At 43.8% G+C, this 18,643-nt stretch overlaps 1 protein-coding gene and 1 long non-coding RNA gene across 6 annotated transcripts in view; one reads left to right on the forward strand and one right to left on the reverse strand.

Annotated features, from left to right (window-relative positions):
* Positions 1–18,643, forward strand: part of LOC121659118 — an 89,474-nt gene that overhangs the window by 59,196 nt on the left and 11,635 nt on the right. The gene's annotated exons all lie outside the window — the stretch shown is intronic.
* The window catches only part of FYN (FYN proto-oncogene, Src family tyrosine kinase), a 137,476-nt gene continuing 126,141 nt past the window's right edge, over positions 7,309–18,643 (reverse strand). For all 5 annotated transcript variants that reach the window (XM_042016949.1, XM_042016951.1, XM_042016947.1 and 2 more), the window contains 2 exons: positions 18,446–18,577; positions 7,309–8,910 (listed from right to left, as the gene is read on the reverse strand). In XM_042016949.1, coding sequence (XP_041872883.1) covers positions 8,702–8,910; positions 18,446–18,577 — 341 coding nt within the window. In that variant the 3' untranslated portion in view covers positions 7,309–8,701. The remainder of the gene's footprint in view (positions 8,911–18,445; positions 18,578–18,643) is intronic.

An 18,643-nucleotide genomic window follows, 5' to 3' on the forward strand; every position in this document is an offset into this window, starting at 1 on the left:
CGAGTAGCTCCTAAGAGCCCCGGTGAGCTGTCCCAGGAAAGCCACTCTGGCCGCCTCATCGGCAGCAGAATGTCCCAGCCCACACCACTGTCCTGACCCCCACTCAGCGCATCTCCCTGCCGAGAAGCTCTTCCTGATTTCCAGCCTCATTTTCTTAGTTTAACCCTAGAAGGAGGTTGACTTAGCTGCAACCTGGGCACGGCTCCTCATCCTCCAAGTGGCCATGGGCGGCCGCCACATGCTGCCTCAATGTGCACACGGGGACATCTGAACAATCCCCCAAGCTCCTCGCTCTGGCAGTGCCACCGCCGCTCCTTCCTGTGCCCTTCCTGTGACACTGGGGGCGGAGGGAAGAGACACAGGCCCGGCATTCCTTCTCCCCGGAAGGGCTTTCTCTGGATGCCCACCACTCTGACAGTTCCTCTTTCTCGTCCAAAGGCAAAGCGGTGACCCAGGCTTTCTTTTCATCAGGGAATGACCAGGGAATTTTTGGAGGGAAAACTCAAGCAGCCGGGAGCAGCATGTGCCCCCAACCGAGCACTAAATGTGATTGTACTGATGGCAGTGCAGTGATGCCCTGCTGCCTGGGCTTACCTTCCCCCTTGAGAAACCCCACATCAGCCTGGCCCTGCGACTGGCCATCCTGATCCCCTCCTTCCCTGCTTCCTCCCTCCTGTGCCAAGGCACAGGCCAGCAGGACACCAGGACTCTCTTTTGGAGCATCCTGAAGTTGTCCTTGACTGCTGCCAGACTTCCTGGGCAGCCCCTGCTGGTCCCAGCCAGACCCAGATGTGATGAGCACTGGATGCTTGCAGCTGGAGTGGCTGCATTATAATCACAGTCGTTTGAGTCATCTGAAAGTTTAATCCCTCTGGCTTGGCCTCTGCTGCCCAGCTGTCTTGCACCATGAACACCCTGACAGCCAGCAGTTTCATCGAGGCTGCCTGAGCCCCGAGATGCACCACACTGGGCTTGGGTGGCTGCCTCTCCTGCCACTCTTCCCACCGGCCTCCAGCTCGGGAGCACTGATGGCTCCACTGCCACCTACATGCCACAGTGGGTGAAGGTGGCAAGGGGCCCATGCCGACACAGGAGCCAAAATCAGGACCTGGTACACAGAATAGGAGCAGGGAGGGAGAGTTGCTCTGGGGAGTGCCTGACCTTCCTGGGACTTATGTGAGGGATGTATGTAGTGTTTGCTGTGCGTTGATCAGCACCTCAGGGAATGCAGGCAGCATGGGGACTTGGTAGGCAGAGTGTCCCATGGGAACTTTTGGGGTTTCTTTGTAAAAGGCTCTGCTATGGAGCCATCAAGCACCTCCCTTCACACAGTGGATGGCCTCCCTCACCAACAGTGAGGCTATGGACAGTCCTCTCTTCTCCTCTGGTCAAACCTTGGACACTGGTCTGTAACATCCAGCAAACAACAGTGTCCACCTGCCACCCCTGTAGGCAGCTGCCAGTTGGCCAGGGGAGGAAGGTTCTGGCTGTGAGATCTGTCCCTTCTGAGAGTGCTTTCAGGTCCAGAAATGTACAGACCTAATGGTGTCTGCAGATGCAGCCAAAGAAGCAGTCTCTGTCCCTTCTTTAACTTGCCAAGCCCCAGAAAACAGCAGATATTTGGAGCAGTTTCCTGTCACTTGAGCTTTATGTACTTTATTAACAGCTTGACAAAGAGAGGAAAAATAGCTTGAAAGTCACACTCTGCTGACTCTGTTAACAGCACTATCTGCTGAGTGGGTTTCAAAGGTCCAGCCCAAAACTAAGTACCCTCCCACAAAGCTGTAGAAACTGCTTTCAATTAACTCATTTTTGGATTAGGAAACTTGGACAACAGATACCCAAGTTTATTTCAGCATTTCAGAAACCTCCCTCATCCCCAAAACTGTAGCCATCCTAATTGCTTTCTGAAGGGCTCTTTTATATTTTTGAAGTCTTCCTACTGGCTTCACTGTAAGCCAGATCAAACTCTGAACTCTCTAAAGTTAGTATCTCATCTGTACATTATTTACAAGCAGAATGTGATGAGTCATATTGGGCCTGTCATAAAAAGTACAGATTCAAGTGCAGGATGGTTTTCATTGGCAAGGCAAATAACATGGATTTTTTTTTTTTTTTAAATGGTTCCTAATCCTGCAGGAATTGTAATACCTTCTTTCATTAGGAAGAAAGTGTTGGTGTTGAGTGCCCCTTCTCACATTTCCTACCACGTCTCTATATTTGGAGAAATAAATCATGAATGTTTTTGCTTCCAAATGATTAACTGTTTAAATAAAGCGCTGTCATGTTGCTCCTAACGTTGGTGCTGTGAATTAACCTAGAGACATTGCAGTGAGCCTTTAACCCCCTCTGCCTCAGCGTAACATGCACGATGGTCTCACTCTGGTTCTCTGCATGTGGCTTGCCCCTTGCTGCTTTTGCACTGTGAGGAAAACTGGGGCTTTCCGCCATGTCTTGCTGTTTACATTGCTAGGCACATGCCTGCAGAAATATTTTCCATGTACTTTATTTTAAGGCTCTTGCTTTGGCATTTTTCAATCACACCCTGGAGAGACACCTGAAAGGAAAGAAAACAGTACCTGGATGTTAGCTTGTGCAATGCTTCTAATTAAACCCTGCATAATGACAAAAACCCCTCCTGCCATTTGTTAAGGTTTTCCCCACAGCATCATGCATCCTCTTAATTAAGAGCAGAAGCTAAGTAATACCTATTTTATTCCCTCATGCATCCAATTAGTCACCCATTGATTATTACCCACTCAACATTTGACAATTAACAGAGCCCCCATTCTCCGCAGGACAGGGATGTGTAGTCCTTCAGAAATGACACATCCAGAATAACGTGAGGGGAGCTGTGTGGATGAGTAATGGGGCAAGAGGTGGGGGAGAGGGGAGGAAAAAGCCACCCAAGTGGAACAAAAGACATGTACCATATGTAAATGTTCAATATGTGGTATGTGTTTTATACACTGGATGTATATGAGGTCATAGACAAAGCTCAGCTGGCGGCTGCACTGCTTTTGGGAGGCATGGGAATTTGAGGGAACACTTGAGCTCTAGTGTGATCAAACGTACCTAGTCCTCTCTCTTTAAGACACAAAGCTGTTCCCCATGTGGCTTGTTGCCTTTGCTTTTTTAGGAGGGCAGGAATTAGCTTCTCCATTGTCACTGGGACTACGGGCTGTACCAACACAGCCCCAGCCAAGTCAACCCAAGACCCGTCAGCAGCTCCACGCAGTCGTGTCTGAGCTGCTGCCAACAGAGCACGGCAGCTCTGGGTGTCCAAGGGGCCTCCAGGGAAGCTGCAGGCCCCTTCTGCATTGCCACTCTTTCCTGGAATACTGTCCCAGGAGCAGAGATGGCCCTGGCTCTGTGTAGTGCCACGAGGGGTGTGCTGGGACCACCACACCAGGCACCCTTCCTATGTGAGTTGCATCTTCTAGCTGGGGAAATCCAGCAGCCTGTAGGATGGAGAGGCAGCCCAGAGCCTGAACTGCAGCAGTGAATAAAGCACCAGGGATGCCAGGCCTCACGGACAGGCCTCTGGCATCAGGCTGAGCCCCAACAGTCACAAAGCATCCCTGCATTCTTTTTTTCTTTTTCCAGATTAGAATTCATCCATTATAGGGCTCAGGAGTCTTGTGTGAAGCTGTGACAATAGGTAGCTGAGCAAACTTCAGAAGGCTCTGGGTGCAGGAGCTCAGCAACAAATGCTGATGTACAAAAAAGCAAACCAGAGCCCTTGGCAAGCTCTAGCCTGACTATAGAGGAAGGAGGATAATCTCATTTCTTTGCTCTTTGCCCTTTTAGCTATTCACAGAGCTTAATGCTGAGTTATTCCCAACAATGAGCCAAACAATCAAACTTCCATCTGGCCTGGTCAGGCAGAACCAACACTTGCCCTGCAGCCACAGGCCGCACCAATCCTGTGGTTTGTTTCCCCATCTTGAACAAGCACTATTTTCCTCTATGCTGTAACAGAGAAGATATTTACATTTGGGAGCAGAAACTGCAGTTCATGCTCCTCAGCCTGCTCTAATCTCATCACCCAAATCCCTGGGCACAAGGGAGCACAGGCACTGTAAACACAGCTGCTGCTGCAACCTTTGGCTCTGCCTCTCCACGACACGATGCAGTGCCTACCAGCTAATGACCTGGCTTTCCTGGGAGGGCACTTCTCTCAGCACTCCTGCACACTCCCGCCGCAGGCTCCCAACTGCGGCCATGCCCTTGGGAGAAATGTTTTCTCTCCCTGACTTTAAAATCAACTGCAGGTCGCTCTTTGCAGTAGCCAGAGACCCATGGCATCTCTGGGCTGTAGCAGCAGTGCTTGCTGCTACCACCTCTCCTGGTCTGGGAATAGGGATTGTAACAGATCATGTAGTGGAACCAGCAGGGGAAAAAAAAAAAGGAAAACGAAGAAGAAGAAAAAAGAACAGCTCTTTTGTTGTTAACATTTTGTCCTCTAATCTATTCATGTCCCAGTTTTATATTTTTGTTAAAGCATTCAGCTACAGGGGAGGAATACAAGGAGATGGACTGATGTTTGTGTAGATGTTTTTATGTGTGAATTTCCTTTTGAGTTACAGATAAATGTACACACACACGTAAGAATAGGCTCTGTATTAAAAGTCAACAGAAAATATCTCACAAACTTAAAGGGAAGCCAGCATTTCCTCTCTAACATTCAAAATTAACCTCAGCAATCTGGTTCTAGCCTCAGAAGTTCTCCTGAGAAATTTAGAAACACTGAGAGAGCGACACTAGCACCCTACTCATGTGGCAATCCCAGCAAGGGGCCTCTTTTCTGCTAAAAGAACATGGGTTCTGGTTTGGTCTGTGCAGGAAATTCTGAAACTAAAGTGCCCCTCTCTTCAGTTAAGATGGCAGGGAATGCTGCTGCAGTTGACAGGAGTTCCCTCAGTGATAAAATATCCCTGTGTATGAGTCACAGGAAATTATAATCACTGCTTTCCAAGACTGCAGAACACAATGAGATTTCTGAGCTACAAACAGATTTCAATTATTCTTGAAAGACAGACAGACTCTCAAACTGACACAACTGGAGAAAATAAATATCCTTTTGTCTGCACTGCTGGTGGTAATTTCCCATTAGACAGGAAGAGGCTTCTTTGATGAATGAATATTGTCTACACTTTAGAAGAGGAGCTACTGTATATCTCCTAATAGCTCTTGCATGCTTGGGCTCAGCCTCGTGTGAGGCCCTTAAACCCCTTGGGTATAATATGGTAGCATTCATTAGCGTGCTGCATTTTTTATTGCAGCACTTGAGAAAAGGATGGTGCATGTTAAAATAAATTTGAGCAACTTTCCACTCACCTTGAAGTTACGTGGCAAGGTCAAGTACATTTAGCAATCTGCCTTCTTGGGCTGCAGGTAGTCCTTTCCAGTCTAGAGGCTTCAGGAGAAACACTCACACTGGAGACAGATTTTCCGTTTGTGATTATTATTGTAATTTTAGCAGTTAATCACTTTTCTGGTTTGTATTTATTTTGTTTTTCTACAGTGGTAATTAAATCAAAACCAGAGTGTCAGCCAGAACTAAGTCGAGCACTGTTTACAAAAGCCAAAGAATATCATGTTAGTGCCTTTGACAAACTTTTGTCTTTTCCAAACACCAAGTCTCACATAATTGCCTTCTCACAGAAATATAATAACAATACTAGCCATCCCTTTCACGACAGTGTCCTATTTCCACCTGTCACTTTTCCTGGGACAGAAGAAATCTTCTGGAACTCAGCCACCACACCATGGATTGGTTGGGAGTCAGGTGGGCTGGTGGGGGGAGCATTTGGCCAATTGTGTTTATCTGGAATTTATTTAGCCTTACATTAAAAAACTACTGGAAGGAACAGAAGATTCTTAATCTTATAAATTCTACTTTTACAGTCACCACACAGCTATTTGTGGTGTATACACAGTGCTTAAGAAAAGGCTTTTATTAATTTATAGCAAGAAAACCTAACAACCTTGTTTCAATTTTTTGCTAATGTTTTTATTTGAGAGATTAAAAAACCCAAACAACAAAACTCCCAACATTAAGAAAAAGAAGCAGAAGAGCTACCGATGAGAAATGGTCTGGATTTGCCACTCAACAGTGGCACCAGTCTGCACACAAGCCAGCTGCAGGCAGAGATCCGGCAGAGACCAACATGGTACTCAGAGACCGAATGCAATACAAGAAACAGCAAACCCAAGAATCAGAAATAAAGGCCATAAAACCCCAACAACGCCCCATCTGAGTCTTACTTCCAACAAGAAACAGAGGCAAACTAATGTTTTAGGCTCATCCCACATTACAGATGGAAACTGCACTTAAGTTTGTGGCATAGCAAAGGCTGCTAAGGAACTTGGCAGAATGGCCACGCTTCGCCACCGGGCTCTGGGCTGAGGAGCTGACATTTTGGCTTCGCCAGCCCACTGAGTTACTATGGAGTCCTCAGTTCCATGGATGATATTTTAAGGCAGGGGGGTAGCTGTGGGAAAAAAAAAGAGGGCCACGACTTGCTTTGCAAGTACTAAGAGGAAGCTAGAAGTCCAACAAGGATCATGGCCTCTTCAGTACTCCACAGCTACAGGTACAGCAACATTGAATATATAATGTACATAACATTACTTATAGACTACATGTAAAACGTTAACCAATTTATCATGGAAATCTGGTAACAAGCAACATTGCCATATAAATTCACACTTTGAGAAAGGCTAAGTGTGGAAGCCTTCTTTGCAAGAGGATTTTCAGTCAAAGTTTTGTATAGAAAATATTAAAACAACGATGACAATTTGTTCTCTGAATCTCAATTCGTGATTGGGTTAGTTTTCACAAATGAAGAAAGGTTCTCTTTAGAAAATGTGTGAATCTTCAGGACATGAATTCACAATCTAAGTACTAAGTAATTTAAAAAAAAAAGTTTCGGCTGGCAGGAAGTCTTAGTTGGCCACCATCTTTTAAAGCAGTAACAGCAATACAAGACATAGAAAAGCTTTTCCTGCAACACTTGTAAGAGTATTCATGTTAAATGCAACAGAACTAATAAAGAACCAAACTGCTGTAGAACAGAGAAATGAGACTAGCAATGCATTCAGCCATCTTCCTTACAGTTGAACTCCAGCTGTTTAAAAACATACTGACTTCGTAATTTGGAAAATGATGTCCCATAGGTTACTGGTCTGCATGCTCCTATGAAATATGATGCCCCAAGCGGCATGACACCCCTTCTTGAAAAGTTTTAATCTCATGTCCACCATTAGCTCCACAGTTTAAACAAAAAAACAACTATCCAAGTGTAAAATGCTCTTTTTTTTAATTACTAAATTAAGAAAGTTAAACAGTTTTAAAATGTAAACTTGCAAATAAACCATAACAAAATGTAATTAAGACTTTAAAATTTGCAACTCAGTATTAAAAACTCAATAGAAATAGAAAGGAATTTTTTTTGTGTTTTTTGGTTAAACGTAAGTAATTCAAGGCTGGTACAGACAACTGAAAAGGTAATACTTTGTTCTGTGCATCCCCCATGAAATGTAAAGAAGTGCATAGTAATTCCACTGGAGAACTTGCAGACACAGAGAAAGTAATTTCATTAGCAGTACAGGACACTTAACACACTTATTTTACAATGGAAAAATGTTACACATAAAACAGAAAAATCCTAGTTGCATGACCAACAGTTTAGCAGGGGGACATGGCTAAAATGCTATGATTTTAAGTTTGAATGTGAATTACACTGCTTAATAAATCTTTTTGAAACATTTCAGTATACATGTTTTGATACAAGAAGTCCTTGCAGTTTTAATTTTCCAGTTCAAACAGTGATGGTGTAGTTTTCTTGCTTTAAATATGTTCGTTTTAATTTCAAGAACAAATCATCACACACTTGTCAAACATTGGAAACATTACTGTAAATACAGCACGTGATTCCTGAAAGAGCAAAGTTACAACCATCTACAGGTACATAATCATAAACAAAAAGTGCAATCCAATTTAAAAAAATCATGCTTGGCAAAAGCCAAAAATTAGATCACTGGCTTTCAGAATCCCACCAGTGTTTTCATGTCTGCAGTAAAATTATCGCTTTCTGGGTACAGCTGCAGCAGGATTCATTCAATTCCAAATGAGCCTCCTCTGCAATAGCACCCATATACTGTATGTACAGGTATGTATATATATTATATATATTTTATATATAAAAAAGCAAAAACCCAAACACCTGTCCTGATTTTTTATTTGTTAAAACATGAAAAAAAAATGTTTTAGACAAAGAGGCCACTTCTGGAAAATAATACTTTTAGTTGAATCAGGAGAAGACTAGTTAAAATCACATAGGTTTTGCATTTTAAAAAAAGGAAAGCACTAGGATCAGTTATTGGCACTGAGTTACTATTTACAATGAACAGAGGTTTTGCAGTTTACATAACATCAATACAATGCAGTTTTGGAGTCTTTGATTAAGAAAAAAGAAGTGTTTTTCTCCTTTTCATCCAGGACATTCAGATTATTAGGACAAGTGGTCATAGGCAAGGGCTGTTGAAGTTCCCAGCTTCAGCCCCTCCTGTGCACTGCAGTGCTGGAAGATGTTGCACTCTGGAGAAGCCGATCACAGAGTTGGAAGGTGGAGAGCAGGTGGGACAGGGCTGAGAAACACCTGGTAATTCATGACAGTGTCTGGAAACCAGGGATTTACAGGTTGTCACCGGGCTGGTACTGGGGTTCTGTTGCAGTGAAGTAGTCTTCAAGAAAACCCTGTAAATATTCAAAAGTTGGACGCTCCTCTGGGTCTTTTTTCCAGCAGTGAATCATAAGCTCATGCAAGGAGATGGGACAGTCCTGAGGACATGGCATCCGATAACCTCGTTCTACTTGCTCCAAGACTTCACGGTTATTCATGCCTGAAAAGGGCACACAAATCCACAGTAAATTACAGGAAAATTAACCAAGTATAACTATATCTACAATACACGTGGTTTGCTCAATCATACTAATTTCTTTTGGTTAAGACAAGCAAAACAAAACCACACTGATGTCCTGTTTCAGCTCCTCATCTGTTGCAAGGTAACCTGGACTATTTTCTTTCTCAGTGGAGGGTTTTAGGATCCAGTGATGAACAGAACATAGCTCCCATGCTTACCCTCTTGGCTTACTCATAATGGGCAGGATTTGGTGCTTTCCCTCTCTGACAGCAGGAGCCGTGAAATGTAATATGTGATGTGCTTAAGCAAAACAAATGCATTGCAAAAAATGGAAAATTCAAAATTCTAGAAATTATGATGAATTTTTGAAAAGCTCGCACTGAGAGTGGGCCTTTCTGAAAGTATTCATGAGGTCATGCTGCAGGGACTTCAAAACAAACTCTGCTACTCCTGGCTACCAGGGCTGTCTACCAGCAGCACTGCCCACAGTGTCAGCCCAGAAGCTTATTGCTGCTGACTTGTACTCCCTCCATCTGTGCTGGTTAGTACAGTTTCTATCATCTTTGACTGTTCCATCCCAAACCGAAACAGAACAAAGGTGCTCACAAGACAAGTCAAATGCCAAGCAAAACATCTCCACTAAAGAAAGAACCATAGGTTGCTCTCTCTCAAAAGAAAGAAGTAAAAAGCTGTATTACCTTCACAGAATCATAGAAACATTGAGGTTGGAAAAGACCCTTAAGATCACTGAGTCCAATTGTTAACCTAACACTGCCAAGTCCACCACTAAACCATGTCCCCAAGCACCACATCTACAGTCTTTTAAATGCCTCCAGGGATGGTGACTCATCTTGCTTGACTCTGACAGTCAGGCCAGGCCCTTTGCTACTTTTTCTTTTCTATGTAACCCCTTAATTCCTCTGCTGAAGTGCTTTTCACCAACCATTAATTGCAGTCACCCTCAGCTTTAGTTTACATCTCTCACCCAGTACTCTCCTTTTAACAGTACCAGAGGTAAGACTGGCACCGCAGGCATGCAGAGGTGTTTCAGAGGAAGCCTGCATGCTGACTGCAAGCTTTGTGCTTGCCCTGCCCGTCCCCTGCTGAAAAATACTTGCAGGATTCATTCTCCTGACTTAGGAGGTCCTGCCAAGCAGCTCTGCATGAGAACCTGAAGGGACCCTTAAGTTTCTCCCAGACCAAATCTAGAAACCAGCACCTCGATGTTGCACTTTCTGTTAGCTTATCCTCTTCCTGGCTTCCATGACACTCTCCTTCCCTGGGAATCCTCCACTTTCTTCTTTCAGGGTGTCCTTTTTGAAGAGTTTTCTTGTCCCACTTCCAGCACCCAAAACATCGTATTTTTTGTATTCTTATTTGTGAGGAATAATTCAATCACCTTCTTCAGTACAGATTAATTTAGCTACTCTGCACTTTGACGTGTAGAAATGTCTTGTTTCAGCTGGGATAGAGTTAACTTTCTTCCTAGTAGGTGGTACAATGCTGTGTTTTGGATTCAGTACGAGAATAATGTCAGTAGCACACTGATGTTTTAGTTGTTGATAAGTAGAGTTTATCCTACGTCAAGGACTTTTCAGTTTCTCATGCGCCAGTGAGGAGGTGCACAAGAAGCTGGGAGAAGCTGTATTGTGCATAATTTGTTTTTCCTGGCTTATATGCCTCTCTTTTTCATTTCCATTACAATTATTATTATGTTTTACTTTATTTCAGTTATTAAACTGTTATTATCTCAACCTCTTGGATATCAGTAGGAGGATATTACCCTGTCAAGATAAGAAGAAAAGGTTTTACCTTTTTTCTGATTCTCCTCCCCATCCCACCTTTAAGGGGCCAGGCGTGGGCAGTGGGAGTGAGCAAGTGTCTGTGTGGTATTTAAATTACTGGCTGGGGTTAAGCCATGACAGGGAATAAAATCCTTATGATACATAGCATTTAGACTGGTAATTTGGCTGTAACCTTGGATTTGGTCTTTAGTCTGTATCCTCATGTCCTGGCTGTGTTTAATTATTAAAGGTGCTTTGAAAGAAACATCTGCAAAATACAGCCTTTCCTGACCATCCATATCTAGATTCTCATCTCATGTTAGGATTACAAAACCTGTTTTCCTGTTATCTTGTCAAGGTAATTTTCTCCAACTGATATCCATTTGCAGCATCTGGGCAAGGATCATATTCCTATCCTGTCACTGTGACCAACCCTGGCATGGTCTCCCCACTTACTCCTTATATTTATATTTAGGCTCTCAATTATCCATGTCGTGGTCACAGCATGGTTCTGCTTAGCTTACTGCAGCACCTCCCATTTTCAAACATGAGGAGTACTTGGTTTAGTTTCATATAGGGGCTTTACTGTGAGGGAAGGGAAAGGAGAAAGGAGAAAGGAGAAGTAGAGCACCGTTCCTTTTGCTGCCTGTTGTGCATGGAGGAGCCTCTCCAAAAAAGTCTCATACTCTACAGGCCTCTCCTTAACATTCCCTTTAGCAGGGATAATTGCAAAAAGAAAGGCTAGATTACTGATTTACGGTATTCCCTAACCTGCAGACCAACACTTCAGCACTGGTTTCTTGTGTTTCATTTTTCAGCTGCATCCACCCACCGTATTTTTGGTGTTACAGGTTTATAACTAGGAGCAAACACTTTGTAGGGCACCTAAAGTGGACCATGGTTAGGACTTCAAAATGATGAAAACATTTAATAGCCACAATAGCTACAATAACAATAGACTAATAACAATCCTCTGCAGACATCAGATTCTGCGTAGAGTTAAGGTTCTTCGCTATTATCAACTCCGAAGTGATGTTGTTAGGTCACAGAGGCTCACAACAAACCAGAGCACACTGAATAAACATTTGGGTGCTCCTCACTATCCAGCAAGAACATTTCCAAAGATATTTTACTTTCCATTAGATTACAAAACAACACTACTGGTCTGTTAGACATCACAAACCCAAGGCAGCATCAACCCAAACTTTCTAGCCTTGCTGTTTTCAAGATACTATGAGAAAAAAACATGCACATTTGTTCACATTGTGTTCTCAATACTAGTTTTGTAAATTTGTTTTTTGAACAAAAATATGCACCTTTATTTTCATATTCTTGTCTTGGAATCAGCTGAATTACCTTGTATTTTGGGGTGAGAACTTCTGCTGTGCTTTGCTTCCCTTACATATTAAAGGCTATGAAAATAACTGTTACTGGTAACTCATCTGTTGTATATACCTAAACCATTAACAAACTGCATTCCTTGCTTTTATTTTGGCAGTACACCCTTAAGTACAACATTGATGGAAGCAACAGCAGCAGAAAAGCTCCTTCCCAACTGATTTGTTGTTCTAAGATATCAAATGTTTGGTATTTTTATCCAGTGGTTTACTCAGTGCTGCAAAGCACACTCTGAAACCTGATAATGAACTGTGTGCTGGAAGAAAAACCCCGAGGAGACAGAAGGCGGAGGAAAAACATAAACAGCTCTTCACTTCCCTTTGTTTAACAAAAAGGTAGAAAAAAGAACATGAAAGAGACATTACTGTCTGAAATCAGTCCTTTTTTTGTCCCTGGAAAGTGAGTCAAGCCAGGTTTTCTCATCATAGTTTAATCCAGGAAAATGACCTTCTTTCTCCTTTCTCCTTTCCCTTCCCTCGCAGTAAACCCCAGCTACGAAACTAAACCAAGTAATCCTCATGTTCCTCACTGGAATTCATACATCCAGCAAGGGCTGAAGCACCTAGGATTTGCCAAAGAAATTCTGTTGGTTTTGACATGAACTGCTAATTTAAAAACAGAGTTTCAAAGACTTTTATTTCTAAATCAATTGGATTATTAGTCAGACTTATAAAAATAGCAGTGCTTCAGGTATACATTTTACCTCTTAAACGTTTGTAATTTATGTTTACAAACCTATTCTATAGACTTATCTTATCCTGTAAGTTTTGTGTTTTTCTTTTGATAGCAGGAGTCTGTCATATCTGCACGTCTAACACCACAGAGAGAATATCTGAGCAGTCTGTACAACTCCTCTCTCCTAATGAATCCCCAAGAGTTTCAACTCTTAGTAAATAATAAATGACATTCTGCTTGCAGTATGCTTCCAGACCCCTTAAAAGTTTATCCTAAAATCCTTAAATCTGTGAAATAAAATACTCAGCAATATTCTTTTGTTGGGTACAGCTATTCCACCTGGGTTGGGGCAACGCCTGCTATCAATCCAGGCTGGGGGATGAACAGAGCGAGAGCAGCCCTGTCGAGAAGGTCTCAGTGCTGCTGGTGGATGAGAGGCTGGATATGAGCTGGCAGTGGGCACCTGCAGTCCAGAAAGCCAAATGTGTCCTGGGCTGCATCCAAAGCAGTGTGGCCAGCAAGGCAAGGGAGGGGATTCTGCCCCTCTGCTCTGCTCTGGTGAGACCCCACCTAGAGTCCTGCATCCAGCTCGGGGGTACCCAGCACAGAAGGGACATGGACCTGTTGGAGCAAGTCCAGAGAAGGGCTCTGAAATGAGAAATGGCTGAGAAAATCGGGATTGTTCAGCCTGGAGAAGAGAAGGCTCTGGGGAAACCCTATTGTGGCCTTTCTGTACTTGAAGAGGGCCTGTTAGCAGGGCCTGTTGCAATAGGACAAGGGGTAATGGTTTTAAACTGAAGGAGACTAAATTTGGATTAGGTATAAGAAAAAAAGGTTTTTACAATGAGGGTGGTAAAAAACTGGATCAGGTTGCCCACATGGTCATGGACACCCCATCCCTGGGAACATTCGAGTTCAGGCTGGACAGGGCTCTGAGTAACCTGAGATATCCCTGCTTATTGTAGGATTGTACTAGACGACCTTTAAAAGGTCCCTTCCAACCCAGACTATTCTATCATTCTAGAATTCTATGAAAAATCAGCTTGTGCTCACGATGTTTCTAGAATTACGATTTGGACCAAGAAGAAAACATCAAATTTCCAAAAGATTGCTTTTCCATTAGCTTTTTATTCCCTGAGAAGACCAAAAATCAAATAACCTCCCACCATCCAGCTTTATTAGTGAAACCTTCAATAATCTCAGGATGCCACAGGATATGGCCACTCTAATGCTCAGTACAATAAAAATCTACTGCCCATATAGACTGGGGACAGAAACGCAATACTGCTCGGCTTTTCCTAGAAAAGCTGTAGGAACTGTAAGTTACAATGACTTTAAGAGTTACTTTAAGAGTTACTGTGACACAAAAGAGCAAGCGGAGTTTCCATTTCCATTCCAGTGGCTAAAGAGAACACTGGAAAGTACTTTGGTGTGCTCTTAGGAGCTTGGTTAGATGGAGCACAGCAGATGTGCAAACAGCATGGATATGGGCAATGCTGCTCTTCCAGAAGACAGGAAACATTACTGTAACTAGGAAGTGTCCCTGCATCCAAACTAATGAGCTGTACAGATTACTTTGGGACATGTGAAGTCCAGTGACGAGAGTGATTGTTTTAGGATACTTTGTTCTTGCTTTCTTAGATGGTAGATGCCAAGCACCCACCAAAGCCTGTCTCTCACTCCACTCCACAGCTGGACAGGGAAAATATAACGAAGGGTTCATAGTTGAGATAAGGACTGGGATAGTTCACACGCCAAATAGTGTCACGGGCAAAACAGGCTAGAACTAGAGATATCACCTGAATTTATTGCTAACAAAATCAGAGCAGGATAACAAGAAGTAAAATCCCCCAGGGATGAGGAGGCTGCATACAGCTGCCTGAAGGCTGCAGGGCTGCTTGGAGCCCAGACTCCAAGACCAGCCTGCCCAGAGGCAGCAATGTGGGTAGCATCGTGGTGGCTGTCACATTAGAATTAAAATGAAAATGCTCTTGACGTGACAAGTGCAGCAGGAAGCAGAAGGGGCAAGGTCAGAGGTACCTGCTTGGTGTGGCTGAGATTTTTGCCTATCCAAAAGGCAGCATGTTAAAAACCCACAAATTCTCCAACTACTGCTAGGGAAGGGCATTTGTCAAAGAGAAAAGAAACTGACACTGAAAAAGATCCACTAAGCAGACTATTTCTTAACCTTGGCTCCTCCTCTTGCCCTACCTATTTTTTATTTCTCCACTGTAATAATGGAAAAAGAAACTCAATGCCCAGAAAGACTGTGAAAGTTGCTTATTTCGATCTGCTGCCTTGTGAGAAGAATAAGAAAGCATTAAAAAAGTGCATAAATTAGTTATCATAGTGGCCCATTATGATCGCTGACAGAGAAACAGGCTTGGCTGAGGTATGAACATGAGGACACCTGCCAAAAAGTTGGTCTTGCTTGTAGGAGCTATAGGGTCTGGGGCAAGGCTTGATTATGAACTCCAGCCTGATCTTCATCTCCACCATCAAAATCTTTACTGCTCATACATCTCACCACTGCATCAGCCTCTCTTCCAAAATGGGGCATCAGGACAGGAACTGGTTGAAATCTGTAGGACAAAGAATGCCAAGTTCTGTTCCACCCAGTCTGTTTCCCTTCTGTAAACTGCCTGCCTTCTCCCTCTCTCCTACTCATTGTACTTCTCCCTCCTTCTACACAAGCTTAAAACAATGCCTGGTTCCAGACATCGGCAGGCACGAGGTATGGTGTCCTGCAGGCATGGGTACCACCCCAGGACTGGGATGTGTGCTATAAATCATCTCTCCAGGCACTAAGAGCTTGTCAAGCAAGAGAGCAATCCCTTTGTCTGAGGGCTTCTCTCCACTTCCCCCAGCCTGCTACAAGCTGTAAGCAGGAACATCAGAGCAACATGCCCACAACTATTTCAGAAACTGGATATTACAGCAGACAGACAGCTCCATGACCCTCTTTGTTTCAAGGCTGACACTTTTCAGTGTCACATCTTGGGTGCCAAAGTGGCTGGCAGTGCCAACAGACCTCATTCTCTCACCTATGGGTTGCCTACTTGGGTGAAGAGGGCTGAGTCAGGTGACTGAAATCCCCTTTTTCCTCCTCGTGCAAGCCATGCCATGATGGCAGGAAAAGCCCTGTGGGTGCATCTGGCCCCTACTCCCTATCTCAGATAGGGATAAGTATTCATGAAAACTTTGTCCTTCACAAGGACCTTCCTCTTCCCAGCATGAAGCAGGAGACAGATGGTCCTTTCTATGTCAGGGGAAAAGAGAGTCTTGTCTAAGGAGCTCAGAAGGCCTTTGTCACATTGGGAAATCCAAACTCTCTTTTCAATCCACTTGCAGACAGATCCTTCTGAGAAGGCCCCAGTTCCTCTCCACTGTTGCCTCAGCCTATAAAGGCTTTCCCAGTTAGGGTCTGTGGAATGAGACTGGACTGAAATCTGTAAAGACTTTGGACATCCAGATGTAAGATCCAGGCTGCCCTTAGGTAAAACTGGCAGAGGGGAGTGATGGTGACCATGAGAATGGTTAAGGCCTTCTGGATGAGCAATGGGGGAGTCCTGCTGGGGAGGAATGGCCCTGGCACAGATCATGGGCAGGGTGTAGCCAAGGGAGTACATGACTGTCCAGAAAATTACTGACTTAGTGATATGTAACACACAAAGAATTGCTTCCAGCTACTTGGTGTCTTCCTAGTGCAGGTGGAGCAGAGTGAGCTGGAAGGACTTTCGGCATGTGAGGGCTTTATGTAGTGAGGGATGAAGGGTAGGATGGTGCTGAAAGAGGAGAGATGCCGCTGGTTGTCTTTGATATGCTCGAGCTGCCATGTAATAAAACTGTCCAGAATTTCAGGACACAGCCCATGCCTGAGATTACTGTCATGGCTCCTAGAAGAAGTTATATATTGCAAGCACTTAACCGCACATCCTCTGGACTCCTTCTCCTTTGGTGAGGGAAAGAAACATTTATGAAGTGCAGACATCCTCTGCAGCCATGGCCACCACTGTGTTCAGTTACAGACTTGTGAGTAAACATAGGGCTTGTTTTTGCATGGAATGGGATTTTCACTTTAAGTCTGCCCTGGCTGGTGACAGCCCTTGTGCACCCACTCTGCTAGCAGTCACTAGAGAATTCCTGCAGCCCAGCCAGGAACATTGCCCACAGGGAGCAACACTGCAGCAACTAAATCTTACACATCTTTTTTCTGTCTTTGACCTTTGCACACCATTTCATGTCTGAATTTAACCCTCAATAAGCCTGCAGAAATCATAGCTTTCCCACACCACTATCAGGAATTATGGCAGGAAGACCTTTGTGCTGACTGGTGACACAGCTGCTCTGACTGGAGGGAACACCCCACATGGGGAAGTGCTGGGCAGAGGGACTCATCCATCCCACAGAAACGTGCCATCATATTTTCTGCTACCTCATTCAGTTGTCACAGCCACACCTTTGCTAAGCTGCTCCCTGTTAATCATGCCAAAGCTCACTGCTGATCGTGAGATGCCTTCCAGTCCCCATATTTTCTTCTCAAATTATCAGCTACTGGCTGCTAGGTGCTGGCAAACTTGAAATTCCTGGTAAAAATCTGGAAGATTAGTTTTGCTGAGTTCAGGCTTCTGAAGTGGTGTGAGACACCACAGGATAAACTGAACTCCACCTCGATGCTTCTCCTGCTCAGTTTGATATATGGATCTGACTGCTTGATCACAGCACAGACTGGAGAATTGAAACTGCTGTATGGCACTTTCCATTAAATCAGCTGCAATGCACACAGACTGTTGAGTATTTAGAGAATTTTATTTTTTAATAAAAAGAATAAAAATGCAGCTAGATGCATCTTTAAATGCAGAGCATGCCCTGTTATAAATATGTGTGCTGAGGAGAAAAAGAAGGGATTAAATTCTTTTCCGTGTAATGCATGGCTTTCACCTCACCCCTTTCCTCTTCACCTGAATGCCTACAATCTTCAGGGGGGCAACAGAATGAAAAGCTCTTTCTGCATAGGCAGATCCAATCACCCCCTCCTACAAATCTTAATCCATTGGACACTTGGCAGGGTTTCAACAAAGAGCCATGGGGCCTCCAGTTCCCCCATGCAGAGAATCTGGCCCTGCTGTGACCCTGCCATGAGCTCTGGTCTGCACATTACAGAACTATTTTCTTCCCTTTCCATCCATCTCAAAAGCAAGGACTGAAATGTAAGAGTTCATGAAAAAGAGATTTGATAATACCAGACGTTCAGACAGCCATCAAACCTTGCAGTGAACCAGACTGACAGAAAAAATGGAGTAAGACCTCTGTGGGAGTTTAACTGTTGGTATCTTAAAGTAAATGCAATACTGTGGAGAGCTATTTGCTCCAGAATATAATAATTTTACACTGCTTTCATTAGCTGTCTAGAAATTATATTAATTGAACTGAGCACAATTAAAACATTAGAAATGAGTATGTTGAATTGCCCCCTTGTCATTTTTATCATGACCATCACAAAGCAGCTTTGAGTCAGAACTGTTTTCAAGCATACACAAAACTTACACATTATAGCCATTCTCCTTTGAGCTCAGTGAATATAAATAAACATTCCAGTTTAAACATATGGCCCATTCCCACTCCTTTTTCCAGGTGAAGCAGGACGTTTTTCTTACCTGGGTACGGCACTCTCCCTTTTGTTACCAGCTCTGTCAGTAGGATCCCAAAAGACCACACATCTGACTTTATTGTGAACCTTCCATACAATGCCGCTTCTGGTGCAGTCCATTTAATGGGAAATTTGGCACCTAAAGAGAAAATACATGAGTCTTAACCAGAACAGAGACAGAACCAAAGCACCAGTTCACGGGTGA

This window comes from Corvus kubaryi, unplaced genomic scaffold (assembly GCF_017639235.1).
Source record: "Corvus kubaryi isolate FWS band 111438036 unplaced genomic scaffold, C.kubaryi_AGA036_p1.0 split3-73, whole genome shotgun sequence".
Lineage (NCBI taxonomy): Eukaryota > Metazoa > Chordata > Aves > Passeriformes > Corvidae > Corvus > Corvus kubaryi.